Consider the following 13,707-nt stretch of genomic DNA (forward strand, 5'->3'; position numbering starts at 1 on the left):
CTTCTTCACTAAACTGGGGGAAGAAATTAGGATGAAAAGCTCTCTTTTACAGCCTAAGACACTCCAGACACATCCAATGCAAACATATGCTTTCTATGGCAGGCCATATTCAAATAGGTTTCTTTTAAATTACCTTTTATTATGACTGTTTTCTTTTTAAAAATTCAGAAATGCGTGGAAGAAATGTAGAATCTGTTTTGTATTGCTTTTGAAATCAATGAATTCTGACCGGAATTAAAACATACAAATAAAACCATCAAATAAAGCAGTAATAATTGTAGATAGTGTAAACGAAGGAAACTAATGTTGAAATGATTAGCATAGGTATATATAACTGGTGCAGATCAAGCATCACAAATTGTAAGCGATTGTGTTCCAATTTATATCTACTGCAAATGTAATCTAACAGCTGCTTCAATTTCATATGAGGTCTGCATGTACAGCGCATTCCAACACACAACAATGCCCACGTAATACTACAACATTACACATTCTTAACATGTTTGAGATTGCAAACTGTGATACGGATGCACTGTTTTATCATCTAAACTGGATATATATTAAATGATTGTGTGCAGGCCATCATTGCTTTTTGCTATCACTCTCTTCTTGTAAGATGCAATGTTGTATACATTTTAACTTCCAAAACAGAGAGGCCAAGTATAATAAATGCCTTGTTCTCAAGGAGCATCTCAAAAGGCTGAAGAGAACTCTTGCTCGAATTATGATAAATTACATGTGCACAACTGATTAGAAGCAGTTTCCACCAGAAGATGTGTGCAGATTGTTCCTGGAAAACAACTGATGTGATAACGAGGCTGTGGAGCATCATGTGAGCATTCCAATTAGTGTGCTAAATGAAAGAGTAAGGTTTTGTTTATAATAATAGTTAAGCACGAATCTATACACAGCCTTAAAGTATTAATCCCCCAAAACTTTTTCCACATTCTCACACAGACTCACCACTCCACCCCACCCCCCACATTTTTAAATAAAAATAGTAAACATGAAAAAAAACTGAAATGTCATTTCAAGTATTCATCCTCCAGGTCAGCACTTGATTGGACCACCACTGCCAGCTATTACAGTCTTTTCAGATAAGTCTCTATTAACTTTGCACACCGTGCTGGAGCAATATTTACCCATCCCTCCTTGCAAAACTGTTCAAGCTGTGTCAAATTAGTTGGGGAACGGTGGTAGCAATTTTTAGGTGTTGTCACACTGGGCCACTCAAGGACATCTATTTTCTTAATTTCATGTCCCTCCACTGTTGCTCTGGCAGTGTGCTTTGGATCATCATCCTGTTGAAAGACAAACTTCCTTCGCAGTTTGAGTTTTTTCGCAAAGGGGCGCAGGTATTTATCCAGGACATCTCTGTATTGTGTGCCATTCATCCTCCCATCAATCCTCCCAATATTGTTTGTCCCTGCTGCTGAAAAGCATCCCCATTACATGATGCTACCATCGCCATACTTTACGGTGTGGAAGGTATTCTCTGGCTGGTTTACAGTGTTTGATTTGCACCAAACATACCGTTAAGGCCAAAACATTCCACTTTAGTCTTATTAGACCACCATCGCCGCCACTGACTCATTCAGAGTCACAGCTGGCCTCACAGTAACTTCCCTAAGAAGGACCCTTCTTGTCCAGCAACTAAGTTTAGAGGGGCAGCCTAATCTAGGTTGTGTGGTGGTGGTTTGGTATTTTTTCCACTTCTGTACAAAGGACTGCACTGAGCTCTGAGGGATGTTCAATGTCTTTGAAATGTTTTTGTGCCCTTCCCCAGATTTGTTCTCTATAATCACATCCCTGACTTGCTTAGAATGCTCTTTCATCTTTATTTTGAACATTTCTTTTGAAAGTCTCTGCCATACTGTGGGACCATACTGAGAGAGCTGTATTTATCCTCACAGATTAATTTAAAGCAGGTGATCCACTAATGTCTTACACAGGTGGAGTCCATCAACAAACTGGGTGACTTGTTGAGTTAATATATTGCACCTGAGCATATTTAGGTTTGCAATTACAAAGGGTATGAAATACTTTTACATCTTTTGTAAATTGTTAAAAGCTTTTGGATTTTTTCTTTTGATTTGACATGGTGCTCAAGACTTTGTAGATCAGTGGGGGAACAATCCTAATTTAATCTATTATTTCACATTTTGGATCAGAGACAATGTTATGTGGGAAAAGGGTTGGGGTCTGAATACTTTTTAAAAGCACTGTATTTGAAAACTGATATATTTTACAGATGTATACATATTGTGTGGTTTATTAAATGTTCAACAAACACACCAGCCAGTTAATTTAAGTATGTGATTAAACCCAATTCCCAATTGATCAAAGACTATAATCAATGAATTAATTAATTAATTCATTCATTCATTCATTAATCAGTTGCACCAAATAACATAGTACTTCTGATTTTGTATGTTTGCCCACTGACAAATAAATTATCAGTCTATAATTTTAATGGTAGGTGTATTTTAACAGTGAGAGACAGAATAACAACAAAAAAATCCAGAAAAACGCATTTCAAAAAAGTTATAAATTGATTTGCATGTTAATGAGGGAAATAAGTATTTGATCCCCTAACAATCAGCAAGATTTCTGGCTCCCAGGTGTCTTTTATGCAGGTAAAGAGCTGAGATTAGGAGCACTCTCTTAATCTCAGCTCGTTACCTGTATAAAAGACACCTGTCCACCATGGCCAAGACCAAAGAGCTGTCCAAGGATGTCAGGGACAAGATTGTAGACCTACACAAGGCTGGAATGGGCTACAAGACCATCGCCAAGCAGCTTGGTGAGAAGGTGACAACAGTTGGTGCGATTATTCGCAAATGGAAGAAACACAAAATAACTGTCAGTCTCCCTCGGTCTGGGGCTCCATGCAAGATCTCACCTCATGGAGTTTCAATGATCATGAGAACGGTGAGGAATCAGCCCAGAACTACACGGGAGGATCTTGTTAATGATCTCAAGGCAGCTGGGACCATAGTCACCAAGAAAACAATTGGTAACACACTACGCCATGAAGGACTGAAATCCTGCAGCGCCCGCAAGGTCCCCCTGCTCAAGAAAGCACATGTACAGGCCCGTCTGATGTTTGCCAATGAACATCTGAATGATTCAGAGGAGAACTGGGTGAAAGTGTTGTGGTCAGATGAGACCAAAATCGAGCTCTTTGGCATCAACTCAACTCGCCGTGTTTGGAGGAGGAGGAATGACCCCAAGAAAACTATCCCCACCGTCAAACATGGAGATGGAAACATTATGCTTTGGGGGTGTTTTTCTGCTAAGGGGACAGGACAACTGCACCGCATCAAATGGACGATCGACAGGGCCATGTACCATCAAATCTTGGGTGAGAACCTCCTTCCCTCAGCCAGGGCATTGAAAATGGGTCGTGGATGGGTATTCCAGCATGACAATGACCCAAAACACACAGCCAAGGCAACAAAGGAGTGGCTCAAGAAGAAGCACATTAAGGTCCTGGAGTGGCCTAGCCAGTCTCCAGACCTTAATCCCATAGAAAATCTGTGGAGGGAGCTGAAGGTTCCAGTTGCCAAACGTCAGCCTCGAAACCTTAATGACTTGGAGAGGATCTGCAAAGAGGAGTGGGACAAAATCCCTCCTGAGATGTGTGCAAACCTGGTGGCCAACTACAAGAAACGTCTGACCTCTGTGATTGCCAACAAGGGTTTTGCCACCAAGTACTAAGTCGAAGGGGTCAAATACTTATTTCCCTCATTAACATGCAAATCAATTTATAACTTTTTTGAAATGCGTTTTTCTGGATTTTTGTTGTTGTTATTCTGTCTCTCACTGTTAAAATACACCTACCATTAAAATTATAGACTGATCATTTCTTTGTCAGTGGGCAAACGTACAAAATCAGCAGGGGCTCAAATACTTTTTTCCCTCACTGTATCTGTGTGTTCATCACAACATTATCAGACCCTTCATTAAATGTGAAAGAGTCCAAAAGGTGAGGGAAACAGTCTTAGTCAAGGTCATTTTCACATATAATGGGAATGCTGACACTCTAAAGGCTAAATCAATCCAGTTTGATTAGAAAACACAATTCGATGTGGAGAAAACACTGTGTAGCTTTGCTGCATTGATACTACTTTCAGATGCATTAAGTATTTCTTGATACTGACATTGGTTAGCTGGTCTTTCAAAGACTTTCCTAAAAATGGTTTGACTTGTCAACTGCTGGCTGCAGGAGTTGGATCCATTTCAGAAAAAAACACACAAACAAAAAACTTCAACTTCATAGGGTCAGTGAGGATGTGTGTCAGTAAAAGATCATGAATGTAGACAAATGGGAATGATAAATGCACACGACAAAAATGAAAATCGGTAGAAAATGAAGAAGTCTGATGGAATTGCATTAACCTACATTTTACTAGCTTCTGTCAGCGCATTATAAATAGCCCCACTGATATTTACCAGCTACTGGACAGCACGAGAGCTGTGTTAGTACTTTCCAATATACAGCAGGGAAGCACTTAAATTAACTCAGCTCCCATTAGAATTACTGTTAGGCCGCACGCCCCAGTAATCTTTAAACCCTCGGCCCCAGGCCCAAGTTTGGGACTTTTTTCATTAGAAAGAAACATGTTTTGTGGGCAAATATGACAAATTAAATTACTTTGGTGTATCATTTGCTTGATTATTTTATTTAGACATTAATCGATAGCATACTGGATTAAACAATATAGATAATAACAAGCCTACAAAGTCCTATATATAAATAACAATATGTTTTTAAATGTATAACATCAAAAATTACGACAGGTGTGCTATATAACTGATCCGTAATACCGATCAAAAATTGTTTTCAGGGTGATGTTTAATAATAATAATAATAATAATAATAATAATATATTAGTTTTATACATTAAGCATATTCTTTAGAACAGAAAACTGGTCACATTGCAGACAAGTAGTTCCATATTAGTGCTTGCGTGTTTAAGCACCCACTACATAATTAGAAAATACAAGTCAAGTAGGTTAAAGGAGACTCCCGTTAAAAAATGTCATATACCTAATGGATATGATTGCTTTTGAGCCACAGACAGGTCCTTGAGAATGATAATAAAAATCTTAAAACAATTATGGATATTCTTATTAATGTGAAATTGTCAAAAATATGGAGCCATTACTTCAAAATGGCCAATTTCTATTCATATCATTTGCAATTATAATGTCATTCTGTCTATATTGTGTGTTTTACGCTTAATATTTATTTTTAAAGTAAATTTCCTTATGAATTTCTGTCTAACCATTTTGTAATTAAATGAAGGGGTGAGGGTCCTTCTCATGGTCTGCATATATTTTGCCAATACAGTTCAAATGACACTTTACTGATTATTAAAACAAATATCAATTTATACAAATAAGTCACCGGAGTCTCATGTCATTCTTGCTCAAATGTAGCTCTATATATGTAATGCTTTTAAAAATTGAGGCCAAAAAAGGCTTCAGCTGTGACATGAAACTAACAGATAAATGTGATGGTTCAAACTTTTGGCTTTATTTTATACAGATACTGAGAAGTGGAACATATCTCTTCAGGAAAACTAAGGGGGCCAAGTTAAATAAAATGAGAAAATAACGTTCCGTGCTGGTTTTATTTAACGATCTCAATGCTTGTTGCAGGATAATGTCCACAAAAAAGGAGAAACTGCAAGTCTTTGATTCTCTCTTTAGAAACTCTTACCTTGTATGGCTCCCCAAACAGATTAAACCCGGAGGAGAACAAATCTTCATCTTGTTGCACTTCCTGCGTCCTGCGTTCCCACTCTTTTTTCTTCAGCGCATTGCGGTCCTGCTCATAATGGCTGTGAAGACAGGAGGAAAAGGAAAAAGGACTGTAAGAATGATTCAACTTGGCATGCGAGAAATAAATGCTGAATCCTTTCTTGAAAAGATTTGAGGGAAGCCCTTATCTCTTTAATAGGGAGAAGTTGACACTAAGCAGATGAGGAATATACAGTCCAGGAGATAAAATAACTGGATTGCTACTTAAATACTTTGTTGCAAGCCGGAAGAAAACCAAGAGGGTTGAGTTAAAAAATTAGACACATCGCAAAACACTTTCAAGGCACCAACTAATGAAAAAGTAGTAATAAAAAAATAAAAAAATAAAAAGCAGTGCCTTGTTTGTATCTGCAAATGCACAATGTTTCATAGAAGACTATAAAATAATCACTTTAAACATAGTCACTTTCAACAAGAGAATGGTTGATCTTCTTAGATCAAGCCATTGGCATAATATATCAACAAAACATTAATTTGTTGTGTAAAGATTATCACATCTGACGTGTTGAGTTAATTTGTTTTGTAGTTTCCCTACTAAGAGCTTTGTTTCTGTAGTACTTTCAGAAATTCTCAGCATACACTGGTGAAGAAGTAACATGTTTATTACAAACAAATATACAAATACGTGTTGACCCTGAGCTCTCCTCTCACATGAAGTGGAGAAAAAAATAAAATGTGAGTTGGAGACCCCTTTTTGTATCTTCAGAGATGTACAATAGCTTGCAGTCTGATCTATCAGAAGTGCCTACACCTTGTTAAAATCCAGTTGTACAAACAGAATTACCATATGTAAAATAATTAACATTTCCCTTATCCTGAGATCATTTATTACTGTTGCAGTAGTGTTTGATGTGTTGAAAACCAGTGGCACTGGTCAAAAGGATATCAGACTTTACTGCTGGGCGGCACACTTCAGGCAGCAGATGTTATCAAAGCCATTGTTTTAAGTCCTCAACCAATTACCTGTACCCCAAAACACACAACCTCTATACCATTTTTGCTGACCGACATAACCTAAAGACAATAGCTGTATTCTACTCCAAGAAATAAATATTAAATTATCCCCCAGAAAGGAGTAAGTACAAACTAATGATTGCTTTATAAACAAAATTAAATTAACATGAAGCCATTAACAATATAAAGAATATAAATGAAATAATAACAGTAAAATTTCCCACTACAGTTCTTATCACCATTAGACTATAGGCTTATGGTAATGGTCATCAACCAATGATTTAAGATTCTCACTTTCAGCAGGGACTTAATCATTACTAAACTCAATTTTAGCACCCAATGAATGAGCTGTCCCTGTTGCTGGAGACTTTAATAACTTCCTTGTATGATATTTACGATTTTTCTTTAACTAGTGTAATCTGAAACTCGTCGGTTCTGCTGTCTCTCTACAAGATGTCTGCCATTAATTACTTTTGCCCTCAAGGTGATCTGAGGCTCAAAGGCTAGAGATGGCTGATTAGAGGGAAGCTTTTCTTGCTGAATCTCAGAAAGAGAAGTACCTGAATAAGAAGCGCCACTAAGGACATTGCCAATCAATCCAACGCTATCAGCCCCCTCATTTACATAGTAAAACAGACATTGCAGAACTCTAATTTAGTTTGGAGTTCCATTTCTCCTGCAAACCACATGGTCCCACTAGACCTCGGAGTGGTTAAGTAGGCATTAAAGAAACAGGTCGGCCATGAGATCAAGACGTGACAGAAATTTGATATATTTATTACTTTGTTGTCCAGAGATTTAACTGAGAAGTCAGAAAAACAAGTGAGGAAAAAAAAAAAAAAAAAAAAAAAAACTCCAAGATAAAAAGCACATATACAAGTGAGCGCTGATAAAGATTTGAATTATGGACACTGCAATCCATCCTTAGCAGTCAGTCATTATTATCCTTCCAGATTCATTTGTGCCCATGTATCCCTCTGTGTTCTGATTATAAAGTCAATTAAATCAAGCGGTAAACAACAACAGCATTATTCAAGGGAATAGTAATGCGGAATGACTATCTGCTGAAAATATCGAAAGTTTGCACAGAACACACAGAGCCAGCGGCCGTGCTCCTGGCTGTGATAGATAGCAGCACGAGAAGAAAGCGAGAATCTCCGCTTGTCTTTAATCTGCCCTTGCTCTCTGCAAACACACCTTGGGGCCTTTTGGTTTTTCCAAAGCATTTAATCCATCACCAAATTATTTTGGAAGGGAGGGCAGGAAAGAAAAACGAGGCTGGGTTGGGGAGCGACAGGCGATTCCTTTAACGGAAAGAGAAATAACAGGGGGGAAGAGAAATAAATACAAGAAAGATTGACGGTGCGCCCCTCGCAGTAATGACAGCAAGATGTCAGTTATCTTTATGTCGGCTCGCTTTGCGCACCTGACAGCCCGACCTGACAGCCTGATAGATCAAATTTACAGCTGTCATGGACAGCTCTAAAGCAGTTTGGTCCCTTGACACTGAACTACATTCTTAAGGCAATGGTGTCTTTGTGGGTGTGTGTGCGTGCGCGTGCGTGTGCGTGTGCAAGTGTGAGTGTGGTGGGGGGAGCTAATTAAGACCCTTAAGAGGAATAAAGGTAGAGAAAAAACAAAAACACAAAAACAAGCCGCAACTTGCACTGACATCCCTCATGTGACGTGCTGAGGGATGCTTATGTACACCCAGCCTGCATTCTGTTTGTTCTGGTCTTTTTTTTTTGTTGTCTGTGTTTTTGTATCAGTTAATTAGATAGGAAATTCCAGATGACAATTTAAATAGCAGATTGCAAGGCTCTCTGATGCTATCTCTCCTGCAAAATGTGGCATTTGCTGGTTTTTCTCTCCCCAACCCCCACCACACACACACACCAGCCCCCCGACCCCCGCCTTTTCCCAACATAACATAAAATAGCTAATACTGATATCCACAGTAAACGGAATGAATTTAATCTCAGCTGAGCTCCACTGCACTTGGAAGATAACCAAATAGCTCTGACCATTCCCCCCCCCTCTCTCCCGCACTGCATGCAGTTCCAATGAAAGCCTCACATGGCGAGATATAATGAGCAATGAACGGCACCGTTATTAGAATTTAACAGTGAACAACAGTCACTGATTTCTGATTTAAACAGCAATTATTAATTTGAAGCACCAGCTAATTAAAACTACAGCTAAGCATTTAGCCCCTTGTTACAATTATTTCAGCAGTTTATAATTATAAGGACCTGCTTATCTACTCTATTAATGCTAGAACGATGGAAGTGGGAATCTTTTTTTTTTTTTTTTTTTCTGGATTACTCACAGAATGGATAGGAATGATGATCAGAAGATTTGTGTCACTTATCGGTGAGGTTTCAGAGTTTATAAGCTATTGTGGGTTGAAGGGTTTCACAATGCATGTTTTGGTTCCCCTTAAATAAAACAAATCATAAAATAAAGCTATTGACAGAATATATGATTAAGTCTGTTTTACCCAGTCATATCTGCAGACATTTTTAAACTATTATTTAAATAATAGAACCAAGGAATAACATTTAAAACTCTATCATGGCTAAGTGTACATCAGAAGTCAACAAATTAATATTTAATGTACAAACTCTTTGTGTTCTGCAGATTTGCTTAATGGAGCTAGCTATCCATAATGTACCATCAGCATTTGCATAAATATGCTAATAATGTATAATTGGTTAGGTGCTCATATACAATCAATATATTATACTTCATATACCAATATCTGTTATGACACTGCAGAATCGAATGTGGCTTGAGAATTCACTCCACTTTCCATTCATTCCACCTCTTCCACAACTAGAGCATTTGTTCTGAATAAAAGACAAAAAAAATAAAAAATCTATTCCCTTTTCCTCATTTTTTCAGAGGATGCCTTTTGGCTGCTCGAAACAATAAGGAAGCCTGCTATAAATCAGAATTATGAGACTTGACACCAGGACCTCCTCTGCACGGTGACGCTGTACTTTGACACATCCATCTCCTGTCACTGCTCAAGCAGACACACAGAGTGAGTTCAGCAACGCCTGTTCTCAACCCATTCAACTTGGCTTTAGAGCATTTTTTATGAGAATCAGATTGAAGGGCCAACAGTATGTGGCTGCAGTTCACAGCTGTGCCACACAACAGAGGAGATGCCGGCATGTCTTGACGCACCATCTGCTTTTCTCTTTTCTCGTTTTCCTGTGGGCGCTTAAACTCCCACTTCAACAGCCATTCCCTTGAACCACTGCAAACTGACAAAATTCTGCAGCCCTGCTCCCCCAATTGCTGCAGACATTGCTACTGAACGGTTATAGGCAGCCCCCCCGGTTTTAAATTCAGAAGGGTGCTTGGTCTTGAATTTTGATCTCCATATTTGGTACATGCATGAATATGTATCACTGCTACTAATACCAGACATATATAAGATTATATAATATTAAATAGCTACAGAAATCCTCTGAAATGTATGTCAATTATTAATTATTTGATGGCATATGGCAAAATCTGTACACTTCTATTTGCATGATACCATTTAGTAGTTTGAATTGGGTTACGAATCTCAAAATGTACAATCTACATAATACGGATTGTCTATATGTTGATAATGGAATATGGTTTGGCCATATTTTGACATGGCCGTTGTTTGTTTCTGAACTGTTAATACAGAGGCTTACAATATTGCTACCTTAACTGTAGGCCTCACAATTTAAAAATGCATTCAATTAATATAATTTCCTTTTTTAATGAAGTGTGCAGAGAAGAATATGAGAAACATTGATTAAATGCAGAAGCAAATTAGGAGGAATTTCTGGAATTGTGTTACATCTGAAATGTCACGTTATGAATATTTTACAAGAAACTAAGCCTTTTTTTTTTTTTTTCTTAGCTCTTGACCCAATTTAACAAACAGACCTCATGATACCCTTAAACATCCGTTTGGATTAAAAGCTCAGAAAATCACTGTCTGATTGAATGAAAATAAATTGGGGGGGGGGACAGGAACTATAACTAACATAATTGAGTCACAAAGTGTCTTTTCACACAATAGTATTCACATCTGTGGACAGATATAGATGCACATAGCTAGAGCAATACTATACAACTAAAATGGTTGAATGGATACATTTAAAACTGAAGTGTAATTCATAAGAGGGATAAATGCACTGCAATATTTAATGTAATTAAAAAACAAGAGCTGTGACATACTCATGGTTGAAAATAAAATATGGTACTCATACTCAATTTAATCTACTGGCAAAGGCAATACACACAAATTTACAGTAACCACAATGCTATTGTATTTTAATGCACACATATTGGAACTGCACACTACAGTCCTTTCTTCTCAATTAAATGCACGGCTTACATTTAAGTAGATATGGTAATAACTTACATCTCTGGTTTTACTCTTAATGTATTTTATATTTCATAAGGCATTTAATTTAAATTACTGTATTGCATAATTACTAAAGCTACTGCTAAGTATTCCAGTGCGTGGATATTTGGATAGTACAAATTTATTGATTTTCCTTTTAACAGTTAAGGCTAACTAAGCCTTATAACTTATCAGATTATACTGGAGAACACTTAGCTATACGTGTTAGCAATTTCAGTCTGAATGAATTAGCACATAATTTCATACAGAATTCATGTAGAATTGAAATGTATCATAGAAATGCATGTTACTGGATAATTCTACAGTCATGAGCATTTAACAATTGTTTGGATGCGTTTTTCACCATGAAGATGCAACCATCCACTGAAATGTCTTTTTTAGTTTCAGGAGACAGATTCAACCTGAAATTAAGTAAAAAACAAACAAAAAAACAATAATGAACGGTCAGCCTCAGCTATTATAAGAAACAAAGGTCTTTTTAACCCATGGCACTCTTATTATGTATCAGGCTACTCATCCTTCAAGGTTTGCCTGAGTAATTGTGGGTGAGATGTTGATGGTTATCTATTTTCAAGATTTATAAGTTAAAAATATGTAATTACATTTCACATATTGTGGTTGACAACAAAGGTGGAGTAAAAATTGAAATTACATAATCAGATTTATTTATCCAGGCTTTATTTATTCTGGGTTTGGACATACACAATGAAAAACACATTAGTGTTCTCTGTCATAGCGCTTATGCTTAATTCAAAAATGCTAGTAGGTGCTCTGAAGTGCTTTCATTTTAAATGATATGTGAATGATGATAATCAGCAATACGATCCTGACAGCAACGGTCCAAGGTTTGGATTTTAATTAAGATCTTTGCCCAATCTCTCATCTCCATTTTCATTCCAATTTATTTTGGATTCACAACACAGCATGTCATGTTCCACTTTTCAATAATGTCTTGTAGAGCACAGGAAAACTGAATGGGACACACATATTATTATGGCAATTTTAATTAAAATTTATAATTTTAATAGTATACATCCTTCATCTATGTTGCAATCCCTTAGTTTTCAGTTAATTAAAAGGAATATATATATATTTATATTTAAGAAACTTTAGTTAACAGAATTCCATGCCGTAGTCCATTGTCCTTAATCAGATTTCACTGTTCAGATTTGCATTGCAATAAAACTGCCCATGATAGACTGCAAATTGCGAACACTGTAGAGGAATAATAATCACTTTCTGCTTTCAATGAGATCCCCTGCTGTTAAGTAAGATTAGAGTGATTGTCCACGTAAACCTGCTTAATAAGGACAATTCTTCACAGAACGCAGGCCATATTGTAATCATACCAGTTAGCAATCAAGTGTTGCTGAGATGTTAAAAGCCACTACAACCTGCATTTCCACACAAGGTACCCTCTCATGTATATTATATTTATATGTTTATATGATTTTACCTTCTGTATTATTTACTAACAGGTCATGCATTCCAGGGTACAGAAAGGCAGGGTTCTTTCAGGGAAAAAGTGACTTTCTTGTATAAAGTTTACACAGACAGTGGTATCCAAATTGTAAATAAACAGGGCTGACCAAAAAAGCCAGATACTCAGTAATGTCTAGACAAGCATCATGACATCATATCCACTCCTCCACACAGGCCTATGCATACGCTCAACATATTAAAAAGTATGGCTTTCAAACTTTTAAATAAAAATGCCTATAATCTTCCCTCATAATTAGAAACTCTTGAAGTTACCATTAATTTGGTCACTCACATTTCTATAGAGACTAAAGGGCATATGGTTTCCACTGGGATGGTAATAGCTGTGTTAACAAAAATGTAACCTTGCTTTGATCTTCAATTTGCTTAAAACGAAACTGATTCCTGGGCCTTGGAAGCATTTTTTATTTCCTCATTTATGTGAAAAATTAAAACAACTACAGAATTATAATAATAATGAAGAAATCAAAACCAAAAGAGATTTTTCTTGAAAATATACGAGACGTACACAATGTCCCTGTCAGAGGTCTTTTTTTTTTTCCTGACATTAAAGTTGTGTACTTTCACAAAAAATCTTAAGAAGCAAATCCCTCCTAGCTTAAGAAATATAAAGGTTAATATAATGGCTACACAGATATTTTGAATTCACATGGTAGTTATTAAATGGAAGAAAAATCTAATGAATTAAGAATAGTATTAAGCTGGAACTTAGTAAGATTGATCACAATGAGTATGTTAAGAGGCATTTTAATTACAAATCTGAAAACAAAAAAATCATTCTAATTTTCATTAATTCAATTAGGATATCCTACTTCCAAGTTCCAAAGTGTTCCAGAGACTACATGGAAAAACAAGAGAAGTTTAAGATACTCTGTTTTGATAGGTAAGGAATGTAACATAAATAGGTATTCACCTCTCTAGCAAACATTTAGAGAGTACATAATCACCCCAAAGCTACCATATGAAAAAATATGTAAAAACTGAACATAATTCACATCAGCAGAACA

General features: G+C 36.7%; 1 protein-coding gene across 1 annotated transcript in view; it reads right to left on the reverse strand.

Moving 5' to 3' along the window:
* The window catches only part of aff2 (AF4/FMR2 family, member 2), a 167,999-nt gene that overhangs the window by 118,885 nt on the left and 35,407 nt on the right, over positions 1–13,707 (reverse strand). Inside the window, exon 2 of the mRNA XM_066714969.1 lies at positions 5,729–5,849. Coding sequence (XP_066571066.1) covers positions 5,729–5,849 — 121 coding nt within the window. The remainder of the gene's footprint in view (positions 1–5,728; positions 5,850–13,707) is intronic.

The sequence above is a fragment of the Amia ocellicauda genome, chromosome 10 (genome assembly GCF_036373705.1).
Source record: "Amia ocellicauda isolate fAmiCal2 chromosome 10, fAmiCal2.hap1, whole genome shotgun sequence".
Taxonomy (NCBI): Eukaryota; Metazoa; Chordata; class Actinopteri; order Amiiformes; family Amiidae; genus Amia; species Amia ocellicauda.